The sequence below is a fragment of the Zosterops lateralis genome (genome assembly GCF_965231275.1).
Source record: "Zosterops lateralis genome assembly, chromosome: 2".
Classification (NCBI taxonomy): domain Eukaryota; kingdom Metazoa; phylum Chordata; class Aves; order Passeriformes; family Zosteropidae; genus Zosterops; species Zosterops lateralis.
In genome coordinates, this window is record NC_139763.1 from 94900882 (window position 1) to 94916916 (window position 16035).

At 40.1% G+C, this 16035-nt stretch overlaps 1 protein-coding gene across 3 annotated transcripts in view; it reads right to left on the reverse strand.

Moving 5' to 3' along the window:
- GRAMD1C (GRAM domain containing 1C) overlaps window positions 1-16035 on the reverse strand; it is a gene marked incomplete at its 5' end in the record, with an annotated part of 51191 nt that overhangs the window by 33398 nt on the left and 1758 nt on the right. For all 3 annotated transcript variants that reach the window (XM_083855430.1, XM_083855429.1, XM_083855431.1), the window contains one exon: window positions 403-487. In XM_083855430.1, coding sequence (XP_083711556.1) covers window positions 403-487 — 85 coding nt within the window. The remainder of the gene's footprint in view (window positions 1-402; window positions 488-16035) is intronic.

Sequence of the window (16035 nt, forward strand, 5' to 3'; positions counted from 1 at the left end):
CACCTGCTTCTTTCCACTCCCATTCATCTGAAAAAGAGTGTTTTAAATTACAACCACCCACTGTGTCACTCAGTCCCAGGAGTCACATTAATCAAGGTGCTTTGGGCAAGGGTATTAGTTCCAGGGAGCAAGGGGGAAGTTTTTGCTAAGGATGATCTACCTGGTTAACAGGGTCTCAGAAATAACATCCCTTTATTTTTTCCCTCACAAAGCAGGCAGTAGAGGAGAGGAATATGGACCTGACTATCCTTGAAGGTAATTCATGCTAGTTTAAAGACAGGGGAATAGGGAGTTATCAGCTGTAGTTAGAATTTGCCACAAAAAACCCAAAATGCTTTGACAAGACTGCAATCTGAAGTCATCAAACAGAAGACAAGGACTTTTGCTGTGATTACTTCTTACCTACTATGAGTCTCTCAGAGTCTGGCAGATGAGAAAACTGTCTCTTGAATTCCTCACTCCTATATTTGTAAGTGGAACTTGAGAGCTGCAACAAAGAACAGTAAAAGGTTATGCAAACAGATTTATTTTCAGGCATCAACTGCCTTCATACTGGATGTGTAATTTTATCTTGAAGAACAAATGAACCTCAGAAGAGCAATAAAGAATAGGTGGTATCTAAATGTGATCCTCACTGTAACTTTATGCTTACTTATGTAAGAGTATTTATTTGGCATGGGCCAAACTATTCCCTGTATCAGACCAGATGCCAGTCACAAGGCATGACAGTGCTATGACAGCAACCTGCTCCACCCGTAAGGAGAGGAGAGCCCTTCTGAGACTAAATATTCTAGCACAGACTAAGTGAAGAGGCAGCAAGGCCACAACACAGAGGTGACAAAGAAAATTGAAGCCCTCATGGAGGCCAATAGAACACAAGGACACAACGTTGAACATCAATGTCTGCTTGGAGTCCACTTTGGGAATACTACAGTACACTGGATTTTTCACCAGTTGCTGTAACTAGACCTTTAGGGATAAAGGTAATAGTTTCCTCCAGTAAGAATGAATAGCAGCATCATCACTTCTTGATTTTCTGTCATGTTCTACAGTTCACCCCATTTTAAAGATCACTGTCTATGATTTTCTTAAGATTCAAGTTGGGCAGTAAACTCACAGCACAGAGGACTATCTCGATGGACTTTAACTCCTTTCTCTTACAAACAAATGTGCCTGCCCTATTCAAATGAAGAGCTTCAGCACATTCTCCAGAAAATATTCTGTGTAAAAGTCCTACTTTTCATTTTCAGTTTTAAGAGGACCATATTTTTTTTCTTAGCAGATATTGGACACTTATTTCAGAGACAGTCTTAACTAAATGCTGTATAAGGCCATGACTCAGCTGGACAAAAGCCATTACAGGAAGAAATCACTTTCAAATGTTCCTAGAACCAGGTAAATATACTACAAAGGCTTCTTTCACACTTCTTCCTTCTAACCTTTCTGAAGATCTTAAGCACATGGATGCTATTCTATACTTGAGCACCTGTATTATTCCAAAACCTGACATTCACCATTAAACCCATCTCCACCATAAGATTAGTTCCTATTTATATTTAGGGTGGGGGAAGAAAGAAGGCAAAGAACCACTTTTGACTGTATGACCTTGCAGCATGCTTACTTTGGACACACTCCTGGCAGCATGTTTAGTTGGTCACTACCCTTTCACTATCTTTGTGCAAAAAATCACAGGACAAAGACAGGTTTATCTTCATCTTGACTGCCTTTAAATAAACTAGACCCAACAGTGCTCCCACCTCCTCAAGATTCCCACATTTTGCTCTTTTTCACTGAGGACATTCCTGCTTCTTGCAGTTCAAAAGTTCCCTGAATACCACCCTACACTCACATCCTATGATGGTCTGGCATCTTATCCTTGAGAATTGAGCTTTTAGGCCACAAGAACACAAGTGCAACCTCAAAGTAAAGTGTTTAAGTGCATGTAACACATGAGAGAGCAAAGTTGCCCTGGCACAGATCAACTTTTTAAAAAAATAAGTCAATTTACCTTCTAGTACCATGAACAACAGAAAGTCTTTATGTTTGACCTCTCGTTGAGCACATATTTGCTGTCCACTGATACGCTGAGTATTGTAATGCAAAAAGGCAACAAGGGATGGAGACAGAAAATACATCCACCCCTCACCTTTTGAGAAAAGTAAATATGAATGGTTTGGGTGTAGCTAAAGAAGAACGTGTTAGACATGTCTCCTCTAAGCTGTAATGCCTCCAGTTACATTTCAGTTATTTCTGTGATTATAAAAATAACATTCTTGGAAAGCATGTAATGTGCTGAAGTAGGTGGGCTATGGTTTCTTGGCTTACAACATCCAGCCCTGAAATGCACAATTTTAATTGATCACCCAAGAAAGGCATCCAATATCTGCACTTCTTTGAAGAAACTGAGTTCTTTGCAATTACTCTGGAAAGAGACATAGGGAAGAATGAAAAAAGGAACTCACATCTGTCAAGTTTCCACCTGTAGTTCCAGAGTCCCTATGGTTTACACACAGTCCTAACTCAGCTGACTGAAGTCTGGGCTTGTGTTGCCAATATCAGCATACAGGGAATAAAAGAACTGGTCTGCCATGAGAGGAAAATGAAAATCACAATTTGTGAAATCATGATTTAGGAAGCAATGCTTTTAAGGGGAAATGCAGTTTCTCAAACATGCTGTATACAAGAGATAAGAGCTACACTGAAGTTCAGCATTTTTGTGGTTGTAAGACAAGACAATCAAAGAAAATAGGAGCATCACAGTGCCACAGACATTTATATTAATGCCTCAATCAGCCAGTTCAACAGGTCCAAGAATTCAGACTCAGGATTCTAAGTTTTACTTAGAACTGAAATTTTTCTAGAGCATAAAACCTGCTACAGCATGTCTTAGAAACCCTTGCTGGTATTTAGAAGTGTTGTGATGAGTGACTGGACTATAAGAAATCCTTATTAATTGTAGATTTCTACTGAGTTCTTAGGACACTTACACGGAGTCTGCTCTGAATCCTTATCTAATCAGCAGAAAAACGTGAGCACATGGACATTTTTGAACCTTATCTTTTCCCTACTTTTCAAGAAAACTAGCTCACTTGAATCTTGAATCACTTTTTACCTACTCAGTAGGTGGTTTGGTGATCGAGAAGAGATCCCTCAACAGACTTGGGAAACAAGAGGGGCAATTTTAACACTGTTGGCAATTTCAACTACTTTAAAGTGAAGAAAACAAGGCATTTCTATGAATACAGCATCTCTCCTAATCACTACTATAATCCAACACATGGCAGCATTTGAAGCAGGTTGCCACCTCTGAGTTACAAAATCTAGCACCAAATAATAAAAGAGGAAAGGCATAAAACATGCTTTAGCATGGCACTCACAAGATGAAAACAACTTGTTTTTAATACATAGACATTTTTAAGTTTAATTATAAGTCATCAGGAAAACACTTGGCCTGAGGATAATCTTAGGCATTTATGGTTATGCTATATTTAATCACCAAGGAAATTATTAAGTGCAGCAAACAACTTATTAGCATTTTGCATCTGAAGTCACAAAATATACCAGAAACCTGTAAAATATCATAAACAGGAAACCATTTTCAGTGACAACCAGAAAGTTTTACAGAAGACAGTTATGTAAGAACCAGATACTGGAGACACATAGCCAAATGATTCTCATACCTTGTTTAGAAATGGACTGGTTCAACTATATAAAGTCATGTTCCAGAAAAAAAAAAAAATGTAAACTTAAATAGACCTAAGCTGAGTTATTTATAGGATAGAAGCCTGTTAAAAAAACAGCTTCCCTTTGCATTTACATCTTCAAAGTGTAGCCACTGCAAACAATTTGAGCCATTTAGCAAATTGCAGAAGAAAATTAAACAACACCTTCTCCCAGGAGTACAGCAAAAATCCTAATCATTAGGAAATTATTTGATTGCAGATATCACTAAGCATGCAAATAAGCAATCAACTTCAGCAGAATGGTGTGCACATTTTTTAACAATCACTAATGACAGCAATAATTCTGCATTTGTTCTATTAGTGTTTTCCCTTTGTTTTGAGACACCACAAAACCCAGGTTACCTGACAATTTGCATTGCACAGTTGTGACATGCAGCTATGAATACAACAGCTGAGATCACAGGTGAGTTGACCTCACCAGCAGGGTAATAACTCTCACATCACCTCATTTCAAGAGATGTCTCCCACTGAGCTTCAGCCTCAGTCACCACCAGAGGCTCAGGGTCCCAGAATCAAACAAGCCTATAAGCAAGCTGCCCAGATTACCATTTCTTTTCTGCTCTGAAGTCTCACTTAACCATCAAAATATGGCCCATGGAACTTACAGCTTTGCTCCTCTGTCTAACATGTAAATCCAGGCCAGTAACTCTAAACCCCACTCAAAAGATCACCTGACTATTCCCCAAAGACCTATATTTTCCTATATGTAGTTTCTAGATGTGGTCAAAAACAAAATGGGAGTTATTAGTAAGGTTAGGATAAAAGTACATTTTAACCTTATATTAGCATATTAAAACAAATATTAAGTATTCTGGAAAACTGTTGCATTTCTACTGCATAACAATTTCTCCCTATTCAAATTCATATAAAACCCTTCTTACCACCAGGAGAAAGAAAAAGAACAGTCTCCAGAACAACAATCAGCCAGAGAGAAGTCTGGATTTTATACAACAAGACTCCTCTATATTGCAAATATTCTTTAAACTTATCTGATACAGTAGGGAAAAATATCAACCCAAAACTTACAAACAAAAACCCCAGCAGCTAAACATACAAGATCCCACTTTCAGTGAGGTTAAAGCCTCACTAGGGGAGATGAGAACCAAGTTAACAGCCCTGAACAAAAGCCTCATTAAACAGTGTAAGGCAGACAAGACTTCACACACTCCAAAACAGATTCAGGCAGACTCCCTTATTAACACAGGAACACTTCCCATGGCACACTGAGATGATCTCTCACCTGTAAAAGGTGCCAGGTCTGACAAGCCTTTCCATCACAGAAATGTTGATCCCACTGCTGCCATTCCTCCAGGCCACAAAAGTTCATTAATCATCCTGTCTAATCTGCAACACAGAAGCCACAGCTCTCTGGCTTTAAAACTACAGATGCAATGACCAAATTTCCCTTTGAAAAAGAAGGAAATATATATTTTACCTTTTTAAATTAAAAGTCACTTTGGATAGAAAAGTCCATCCTACCTATGGATAGTTCTTCTACCAGTATATTTGGTTATCTTTACTTCGTGAATTATTTTTGGATTGTAAGCAAGTTACTCCATATCTCCTTCTGAGGTAGGAATTAAGCTTCTCATGTGTATTAACAAAAAAAAGATTTTTTCTTTTTCAGACTTATTCTTGTGGCTTTTCTGAATCCTCCCATTTTCAGTGTCCTTCTTGAAAGCTAGATATAGCACTGCAGGAGTTACCACAAACAGATAAATCTGAATCATAGATTGCTTTTAGGCACAGAACCACAGTGAAAGCTCATATCCACATGACTACCAGTCTGCCTTATCTTTTTGCAGTTACAGGGCACAGTTTCCCACTTCTGACAACAAGCACTAGGCTGTATGTTGGAAGTGTCAGACTTGTTCAGTTTACCTTGTCACATGTAAACAGTCCAGATCCACTCTGTTACAACATCTATTTTCACCAACCACTTCTTGACAAAATCACAGGAAAAAAAAAGTTGTTTAAGAACAACATTTAATCATTGAGTAATCAAAAGCTTCACTAGCAGTGACTTCTTTCCTCTCTTGAAGGACAAAAGCATTTAACCTACACAGGGAAAGAACCACTCACAAGACCTGAAGACATAACATTACTTAGGGTGACTTATTGTGCTGTGTACAGTATACTGAGCACTTTGGTTCACTTTTGTTGGTTTTGGGAGGAGTGTTACATGTGTTTGGGAGTTTTTGTTGGTTTGTTTTGGTCTTTTTTAATAAGGAGATATTTGATCACATCTGCTTATCCACACAGTTGTATTTAACTGATAGGTCATGAGAGGCATGTCAACCAATTAAAAAAAAAAAAAAAAAAAAAGAAGCCAAGCAACTGTTGCCAGGGTTTGCTCAGCCATTGTGTTCCTTAGGAGCTTGCTTTCCAAAAGTTCCCATGCTCCTGAGGAAATGTGAACAAGCTCCCAGTCACAGTGGGAGGGAGCAATGTTTAGGGAGCTACAGCTATTCTAGTTACATTCATAATACGTTTTTTTTTCCCTTCACCCTTACCTGTGGAGAGGGGAGTCTGATAAGCACAGGGCCACTGGCAGGCACAGGGCTGTGCACTAAGGTCATTATGTCTCCACTCCTGTGTCCCAGCCCCCCTCTTCTTTGTGGAGGCTGAAGAAGAAAGGAAGTCAGGCATTTCTTAGTGACTGAGAAGAAAACAAACAACAGAATTCTCCTTCAGTGGCACCCAGCAGAACTTTGGTAAAGTATGCCTTTCTTCTACTGGAAACACAGTATGCATAACTTAAATAAAGGACTATTAAAATACAGGTAATTGGCAACCACTCCAGCTACTTTATCTTCCAAGGGTTAGTTTGGTTGGGGGTGGGAAGGTTGGAGTGGACAGGAGAGTGAGACATGGTGGTTGTGGTTTTTTAAGCCTACAAGACCCCATAAACAAGGCTAAAGACAGAATCCCTAGTTCTCCCAAACTGAGTGTTACTATTAGCTAGTTCTCACATACACACAGGCAGGCACACTGAAAGTGTCAGACTATGATTTACCACTAACACCAGGAGCTTCCAAAAATCCACGTAGAAAGAAACTCCTCTGAACTATTTTATTATGGAGAGCTGCTGAAATATTGGATGCTCACTCAGAAAACATTTGACACCCAGTGTCATGAAAGTGACTGAATGAGGTGCTTCTGAAAGAGAGACTATTTCTTTTGAAGACTGGGTACAACACATCCAAACACTGCGTCCCACAGGAGCAGCCCAGCTCTCACCAGGTGAGATGGACTTCAGTCTCACCAAGCCACCATTGACCTGCCACTTGGTGAAAGCCTGTGTCAGGTTTTCCTGAAAAGCAGTCCTGGTCAACTACTGATCAGGGAGACCTGATCACAAGCATTTCCCCACGTGGAACATGAATTTGGCTGAACTGGAATACTGCTCTCAGAAGGCCTGGTCATTTCCTGCACCTCACCAGCCACAGTGTCCTTCCAAGAGCAGCAATGAAGGTCTCATGCTTCAGCTTCACCTATATAAGTACAGATATCAAAACACAGTAAAGCATGGCTTGAAAAACAGCCTACAAAATCCACAACCAAAGTTGTTACAATTATGATTTTGACAGACAAGAAAATTTAACATCCTATGAAATAGTATGCTGCTAACATCAGGTTATATAATTATAACAAAGGTAACATTTTTGCAAAGAATTTTAAAGTCTGGCATCCTTCCCAAGAAGAAGATTAGAAGACTTGGAGTTGAAAATAGAAAGGTATTTCTTCAGAGAACTTTGAGTTGCATAACCAGTTAGAGATTACATTTTTTATGTTCTCTTAAAAAAAAAAAAAAAAAAAAAAAAAAAAAAACAAACCAGTAGAACAGACCTGGAAGAATTTTGTAACAGAGTACTTCAGTTTAGAATATGTGAGGAACTCTCACAAACTTCTCCTTCAAGGTCACACCAGAATTAGCTCACTTTCACATTTCACTGAAATAGGGTTCAGCTGAAGGTGCTGTTTCCAACAAGGTACTTGGGAAACAAGCTGATAACCTCCTTATCAATTATAAGAAAGACTCTTTCCATTAGTAGCACTATATATTTTTTCCTGAAAAACAAGAGCTTGGATTGAGAATATCCTCTGCTTATTCTGAAGCAATGGTTTTGTAGTATTCAGTACGTTTTTTTCTGCAAGTAAGTGTTTTAAACCATTTTAGCAGTGAAGCCAATACACTTCCATAACAACTCCGATTTGGAGATAAAAATCTCAAGCTCACCACGTACAGTGCAGAGCAAAGCATATGCTCCATTTCAGAATAAAACTGACTGAGGCATGAAGCTAATGTAAAGTCAGAAGACACACACCCCCTACACATACCTCCTCTAGCTGCCTGCAGCCTGTTCCAAGCCATACAAATCCCTGGCCAAAGCCTCTACGGCTCCCCCCTCTCTCACCCACTTGCTCAGAGCTGCTGCTGGCCACCCTCCAGCAGTGCCAGCTAGCGTTCTGCCAGCCTCTGCTTGCATGCCAGCTCGGAAAACAGGCTGAAACACCCCAGCCTTGCAGAACAGGCACACAAACGCTGCAGCAACTGGGCAAAGAAAACTTACACAGGGGTGACATTTAAGAACTGCCCAGCTCCGATCTAAAACCAGCACCACCAAAACCGATCTTGGGAAGCAGACTACAGTAGCATAGATCACCTCAAGTTCACAGAAGTCCCAAAGGGAATAGCAGAGGAAAGTACTATCACCAGGGAAACACGAGCTTGGAGAGAAGCACTTAATGCCTGGCACCCCTCCTCTCTGCATCGCTGAAGGCTACAATCCATGAACCAGCCTGAAGAGCACATCTGCACTGGCAACTCAGCATGGAGACAAATCTGCTCTCACACAAACCTCAGCCACTGTCCCCTGTTCTAAGTCAAGCCCTAACTGAGACACCTTCTCAATCTGAGCTCCAGAGCAGGAGCTCAGGGCATGCTTCATGCACACCCAAATTCCCCAAAATGTGTATATTACCAGCCACTCTGAGCTCAGCTCTTGACAGGCACTTTGAGGCAAGGGATGCAGGGCTCTGCATGCCCAACAGATCTCTGCCTGCCCTGAGAGGGCAACAGCAGGCATGCACCTATTCTGCTTTCTTTATGCTGCCTCTCCTTTTCCATCTGCCTTACCCAGAACCTGTCTGCTACATTTCCACAACTAACTACATGGAATTACTACATTTAGTTACTACATTTGCTAACTACAGCAGCAAAGAGAGAGCCTTCTCCCAGCACAGCTACTGAGGAAACTGACAGAAGAAACAGAAATATGCACGTCAAGGCATTTTAATCAGTCGGATTTAAATCTGAAAGTCTGAAAGGAAAAGATAATGGAGCATAAAGAGGCTGTATTTGCAGTCACTTTGCTGGCTAGGATAAGTAGCTGTCTCTGTGCACCCAGCTGGGTGGTGGCTTTGGAGGGCCTGCAGGTCTGTTGTCAAGATCAGCTACATAGTTAAACAGCAGGAACTGGTTTCACCAGAAAAACAAGGTAACTCTCCTGCTTTCCCAAAGCAAAGACAGGATACATCATGGGGAATCTCCCTGTGCTGAAAGAGCAGCAAAATATTGGGAAGTACATCCATACAGAAAAATATTCACTGGCAATTTATTTCCATCAGAAAGCCAGTGAGAGGATTCAAAGTGATCTCAGAAAAGCCTTTACCAGAGCCTGGGTACCAGTGTGACTCAGGTCTCAAAAACAGCAGTAGCACAGACTGTTTTATAAGTGCATTTCCTGTTTATAAGATAACACCATCTGCAGCTGATTGAACACCTGAGTGTGGACATTTGCAATTAGCAAGGAGGCTGATTATTTCAGTTTCAAATATAATTATTTATACAGCTGCCAGCAAGCACCTCTGAGTTTGGCTGAAAAACACTTAGATTTAAAATCTGAAAGTTAAGTAAAAAGTTCAAGATCTTTGGACACTTCCATGGACAAACATCTTCGTCAGTCATGAATTAGAAATTAAGGTGCTTTTAAAAGTCAAGATGTCCCAATCTCAAATTTATTCAGCATTCTCACAACCTCCCTAGTTAGCAGTAACATCTTTGAACACAGCAGTAAAACTATTCCTATAATGCCCCTGATCAGAAACCATACCTCATGTTGCCTCCCCAGAACACTAGCACAAGCCAAGTTCATACGGCTCTTAACTGCCCAACTCCTTCTCATTTTAGGGAAAAGTTGTGTATCTGTATCTACTTTCTTGACTTCATAAATGCAGCATTCAAGCATTCTTTTTGTTCTGTTTTAGTAATTTTGTCTACCCCATGAAGATTTAACAAAAAGGAAAAAGGTAAATCAAAATATAACAACAAAGTCCTGTGAAACACCAACTTCTAAAACCAGCTTAATACAAATAAACCAAGTGTGTTTGGATGAATTCTGCACTTACTATCTTATCACTTACTTGAGGTGAGTTTATCATCCTCCAGCACAAAGTTACCCTTTTAGTTCAAATCAATTTGTCTACTCCCCAGGCTAATTTTGAGTCTTGTAACCATGTTGTCCAGGTTTCAACAGCCATAAATGTCCTAAGCATTATGATGCAATGGCAATTAAAAGCTCAGCCGAGATTATTTCCTTTTGGATAACAAAATACATTCCTTTCTGAACAGCAGTTTCATCTGACTCACATTTGTTTTTATAGCACGTGTTTGAAACAAGTAGCCAATGTTATTGGTTAAGAGCAGCTGCTTTTTCACCTGATCTTTCACTGCAGGCTGCCCAAGTTATACAAAAAAAAATTCAAACTGCCTGTCTTTAGACTTATTTGATCCATTTAGCAAACACAGGGAAAATCCACATCTTTTCAGTGTGAGGAAAAAGGCCTTATATGATAAAGAAACTACAAGACAACTTCTCAACTCATCTTCCTTACCTGCAACAAAGTCCCACCAAGATTCTGATGCCAAAGTAGCCAAATACAGAAGCAAATGAACAGCACACTTCAGTTGGACATTCCCCTCCTTATCCTGCCAGTAAAATCTGTCTCTCTGTAACTGCATCTCTGATCTGTATTTAAGTTTAGTAACAGTGCCCAAAGAAGGATGAGAAAACAACATCATGAAGGAAACAGTCACCATGGTAGTAATTCCCATTGGTGCCATTTAGTTTTCAGCAACTCATAAAAGGATACATAAATACTTCTGATCAGGACAACAGTGAAAACCTAGAGGAGCATATTAAACCACAACACTACATAGTTAATAATGCACGAGTGACTGTGGCCAATTACATAAACTGCTTTGCTATAAATTACTCTGGTCATCTCATTAAGCCTGCCAGCAGCCCTACTGCACTTGAAATTCCATGGAAAGTGGCACTCACCCAGCAATTGCCCCAAAACTCCTTCTCCAGGCTGCTGTTAATGACTTAGTATACCACAAAACAACCATGTCTTGCAGTTTTATCCACCTGTCTTCTTTCCCTCCTTATATACAAGTGGTTCACCCATAGCAGACCTGAAAAAGACAATGCTACACCACCACCTGTTTGCAGAAATACAAGCTGTAAGCAAACAACAAAGCCAAAAAAAACCCTAAAAAATCATATTCTCATCTCCTAGAGTTAACTTTTAAAGCTCTCATTCTGCAACTTAGGGACTTCCCTTTCATTAAAAAGATATCACTATTCCAACTCCATGGAGATTTCCTGAACTATTTGCATTCCTAATGGTTTTACTCCCAGTGACTAGAAAAAAAATAAGTAAATCACACAAATGTGAAGTGTTTTCTTTCTGACCTATTACATTTAACCTTCAGGTTCTAGATTAATTTATATGTGTATAGTAATAATTCATGTTATATAGAACTATCTATTGCTGCAGCTGGCAAAAACTTATTTTGACATGGCACCACTACCAGTCTTTGTTCAGAACTGGTTACATTTTATGACAACCAGATCTACCTCAGTGCTCAGTCTGGAGCTGCACCAACAGCAACAAAAACATTCCCAGCATGAAAATAAGGGAGAAAACCCCCTTCAGCCTAATCACCCATGTTCAAGGGTTGGTTAGAACGGCAGTTTGTCTTCCTACCAGGTTAAAACACTGGTGCTGTACAATCACAGGGCTGAAAAAAGCCACCTGTTTCTGGACATTCCAGGTAGGCAGGTAAACAGTCCCACAACTATAGCAAAAGCTATTCATACTAAAGTTAGAGCATTAAAAAAACCAAACCAAATAAACAAAAGCCCAACCAACAAAACACCAAAATGCAGCATTAATGTGCTTACAGGTTTTTATTCTCTTTGTAGAGCTAGAGCAAATAATTTAACCAACTCTCATCCTCCTTAGCAGACTGCTTCATACCAGCAAATAAAAAGGAGGCTAAAAATCCTCCTCCAATGTCAAGAGAATTGATATATCTCCTCCACATCCCAAACATTTGGAGGAAGAGATAAGAAGCAGCAACATACTAAGTATACAAGCTACTGTCACAAGGCCTCAAATATCAGCCCCCAAAACAATTACCACTTCAACCAGCCCAGTAAGCCATTCCAAAAGTGGTGTGAGTCTTCAGAGAAAGGTAGAAGGAGGATTCAAACAACTATAGATACAAAAATATTTCATTTGACCCTACCAGTCTTGGGCCCCAAAATACCTCAATTTGTATCTGTGCTTCAATAAGTTTTCTTCCAAATTGTGATACATATCTGCATCCCTCCTTGTGCAGGTTTGAGTCATTTATGCTTACTGTATTCTTGCCATACATATTGTCACACACTCCCAGACTAGTTCTTTCTTGTAGAAACCAGATCCATGCATGTAAAAATTCAAAATATTTTCTCGATCTTGTGCAACCTCAGTAGCTCTTACATTATGAAAAGTAAAAGGCTTATTTTCACTTTTCACTCTATCAATTATTTGCTTTGATTTTTAAATTCCTTCACACTGACCAACTCTTTAAACTGGCATTACACTTCAAACAATTGCCTTTTTTTAAGCCTCTATTATCTTCTTTCCAACACCTCCTTGACACCTCACATTTTCAAATCTTTAAAAAAAGCCTCCCAGATACAAGCAATTTTCTGAGATGCTCATTTGATTTCCACTCATTCCACCTACCTTTTCATTCCAAGGGAAGGACTTACTTTCCATGGGCATTCTTCTTATTGTAGGCATACATGAACTTTCTTTGACTGTTCATTAACAAACTAGAATTCCCAGACACAAAACCCTCACTTTTGATGCAAGGATCCTTTTCATTAGCTTCCTCATTCAACTTTACCTTCTTCACTATGGTAGGAAAAAATACTGTAGTCTTTCATAGGTTTCTTCTTCCAAGGATATTAAACTGAACCATATTTCAGTATAAAGCACATAAAAAAGGATAAAAAGGTGAATTCAGAACCCTGAGATGGGGTTCCCAGACATAACATAGTTTCCAATTATCTTTGATTTCATCATCTATTTGCAGTTGTCAAAACTGGGACTATTTAATCAACTGGAGATAAAAGCTTTACAGTTTCCAGCGGAGAGAGAAAGCCCCAAGATGAAGTTTGTAAGCAATCCTTTTTCTTCTTTCAGTGAGTTTGTAGAAGTCCAGCTTTGTCCACCTCCAGGTGGGGGAAAAAAAACCCAAAAACAAAAACCAAAAAATGTCCCATGACGCACCATCAACCTTAAAATTAGCAGTTAGTAGTACTATCAGTTTAAGAATTGCTCACAGTAACAGAAAACTAATTATTTCTCAAAATTATTCAATAAAGACATCCCAAGTTTGGGTCTTCTTAAGAGATAAGAAAAATTCCACACAGTAGGACACTCTTCTTCCCTCCCTGATAATTTTTTGGCTACCTTTCCTTCTCCCTACTCACCATAGCCAGGAAAGAGATTGTGTCCCAGAGGCTGCCAGCCCCAGCCTGCTGCTAATTACTGTGCTCACAGCACCTACTGAGCATTTGTGATACCTGGCCTCACTTCCAGAGGCATGGCACAACTGCCTACTCCCACTCAATCCACGAAAAATTGAAGTCAAACCAGTCAGGCTCTAACATCCACATTTGGTTTCTATCATCAGCAAAACAAGAGTACATCACCCTCAGAAGAAATGAACCCTTGGAGCAAACCTCAGTTGCTGGAAACATGCAGCCTCTCCAAGCAAATATCCCTGGCAAGGAAGCTGAATCCTGGATGCTGCCACGGGCTAGTCCTGCTGTTGTAGCAATTCCTCCATTCTACTGACTCAAGATTGGAACGAGCAGAACAGGTCCCCCACCTGCCACAGGACACTAAGATCATCTTTGTCAAATGTTAGTGACACATGCTCCACACATTGCAACAAGCTGCCTTCCTTGCTATCACCTACACATTTACTATGACTCAGAATTTCAGGAGTTTTAACAATTTGTTTTTAATAGTCAGCAGCTGATCATCGACCGTGCAAGTTATTGAAACATTTTCTGTCAAGAAGAGCAGGGACAGTTGCCAATGACATAACATTTATTAAAAAGATCTTCATTTCGCCTCGAATGTGTGACTTCCTGGTTCTGGCTGCTTTACAGTTCAGTTGCCTTGAGGCTGAGAAAATAAGCACCATGGCTTCCTACAACCAGACTGGTACAGGCTTTTGAAACTAATCAGTAACAGACGGTAAGGCTACAACATTTCCAGCCACAGCATTATCTGACAAGAGGGAAGTATTTACACAATTACTTTGTTTTAACTGCAAGGTCATATTTGCAGAACCAGATAAACACCAACATCAAACACATACTAAGGTCTTGGAGCATAAATCAGACAGAAGATAATCATTTAATGATACTGGAAAACACCTCACACAGCAGCTGCCACCGCACTGAAGAATCCCACTCCCCTGAAGTTACAGGCACACATTACACAGGAAGCAGAGAGTGGCACTGTGAGGACATACCATATCCTGCACTGTGCAGGCTCAAAGCTCTGCTCAAAGAAGCCTCAAGCCTTCAGCATGTGTCTCAAACCCAGGAGTGCAAAGTCAATATCACAGCTACTCTATAGAATACTTTAATGACTTTATTTTCAATCACCAGGCCTATCAAGGAAACACTGAGTTGTTAACTGCAGGTCCAACAACCTGACACCAAGATCTGAGCAGTTTCATTCCTTGCACAAAATATCACCTGCATTAGTGGTTGTATACAAACCATCAAGCAGCAGTTTACACAATCTAATTTGCCACCTAACAAGAGCATGGCTGGCAGTTACAACGTCTGCACTGCATCACTTCCTATGGACTCAAGCACAGAGACACAGCTAGCCACAGGCAGTACAGCTCTGGACCATCCTTGTCCCTGCAGGGATACTGAAGAAAATACTGAACACCCCAAGAACTCACTCCTGCAACACAAGCCTGTGACCTGCTGGGATTTTATTAGGTCTCTCCCATTTCCACTGGCTCCAGATTACTCCTGCTCCATCTAAGAGTACACATACATTTGGAGGGGATTTACCCTATGGCCTGAGATGCAAAAACAATGTCCTGACCATTGGGATATCTACATGTGAAGAGGAGTGATGAAAACATACATGCTAGATTTATAAATAAGGAGATGAGAAATCTGATCCTCCCCTCCTTCTGCTTACAGCTCTGCCATGGATTCCTTCTGGCCTTCACTTAGTTACTCAATCTTTCACCTGCTAAGCACAATGAACACTGCGACGACCTCATGAGCAGAAGGACAAGGCAGACCAGATGATGTTCCTAAGAGCTGAAGCACACGGATGTACTGAGGACACCTGATACAGAACCTGAGTCAGATTCCTTTCCTCACAGCTCTGGCACTCTGGGTCTCCCACAAGATCAGCTGTGAACATACCTGTGGCTACATGCACATGTGGTCTCCTTCCTTTATCAAACAATAACAATCCATGCACCAAATGAACAGCAAAACATACACTCCAAATCTACACACACACACATTCACCTTCTCTCAAGGCATTAAAAAAACAACCTACCAAAAGGAAAGTACTGAAATAAGCACTTATTGTTATACACTCTGCTTTCAGTCGGGCATTTCCTTGGAAAAGAAAAAAAATTAAAGGCAGAAATCCTTTTCTGCCTTTCTTATTCACAAATTCAAATTTTACAGAAAACATAGGAAGCTTATTTACTCTTGTGGAAAACAAATGTGTTTGCTCGACAAAAATGAACACTAAGACCGCAATTCAGCACCACCAACCACCACTAAGAATCAAAATTCAGCCCTTATGCTTAAAAAGCATCAGAGCATCAAAAGTGTCCTTCTATAAGCATATAAACACTGGATGGGTTCATGCCAGGAACTGGGAGACA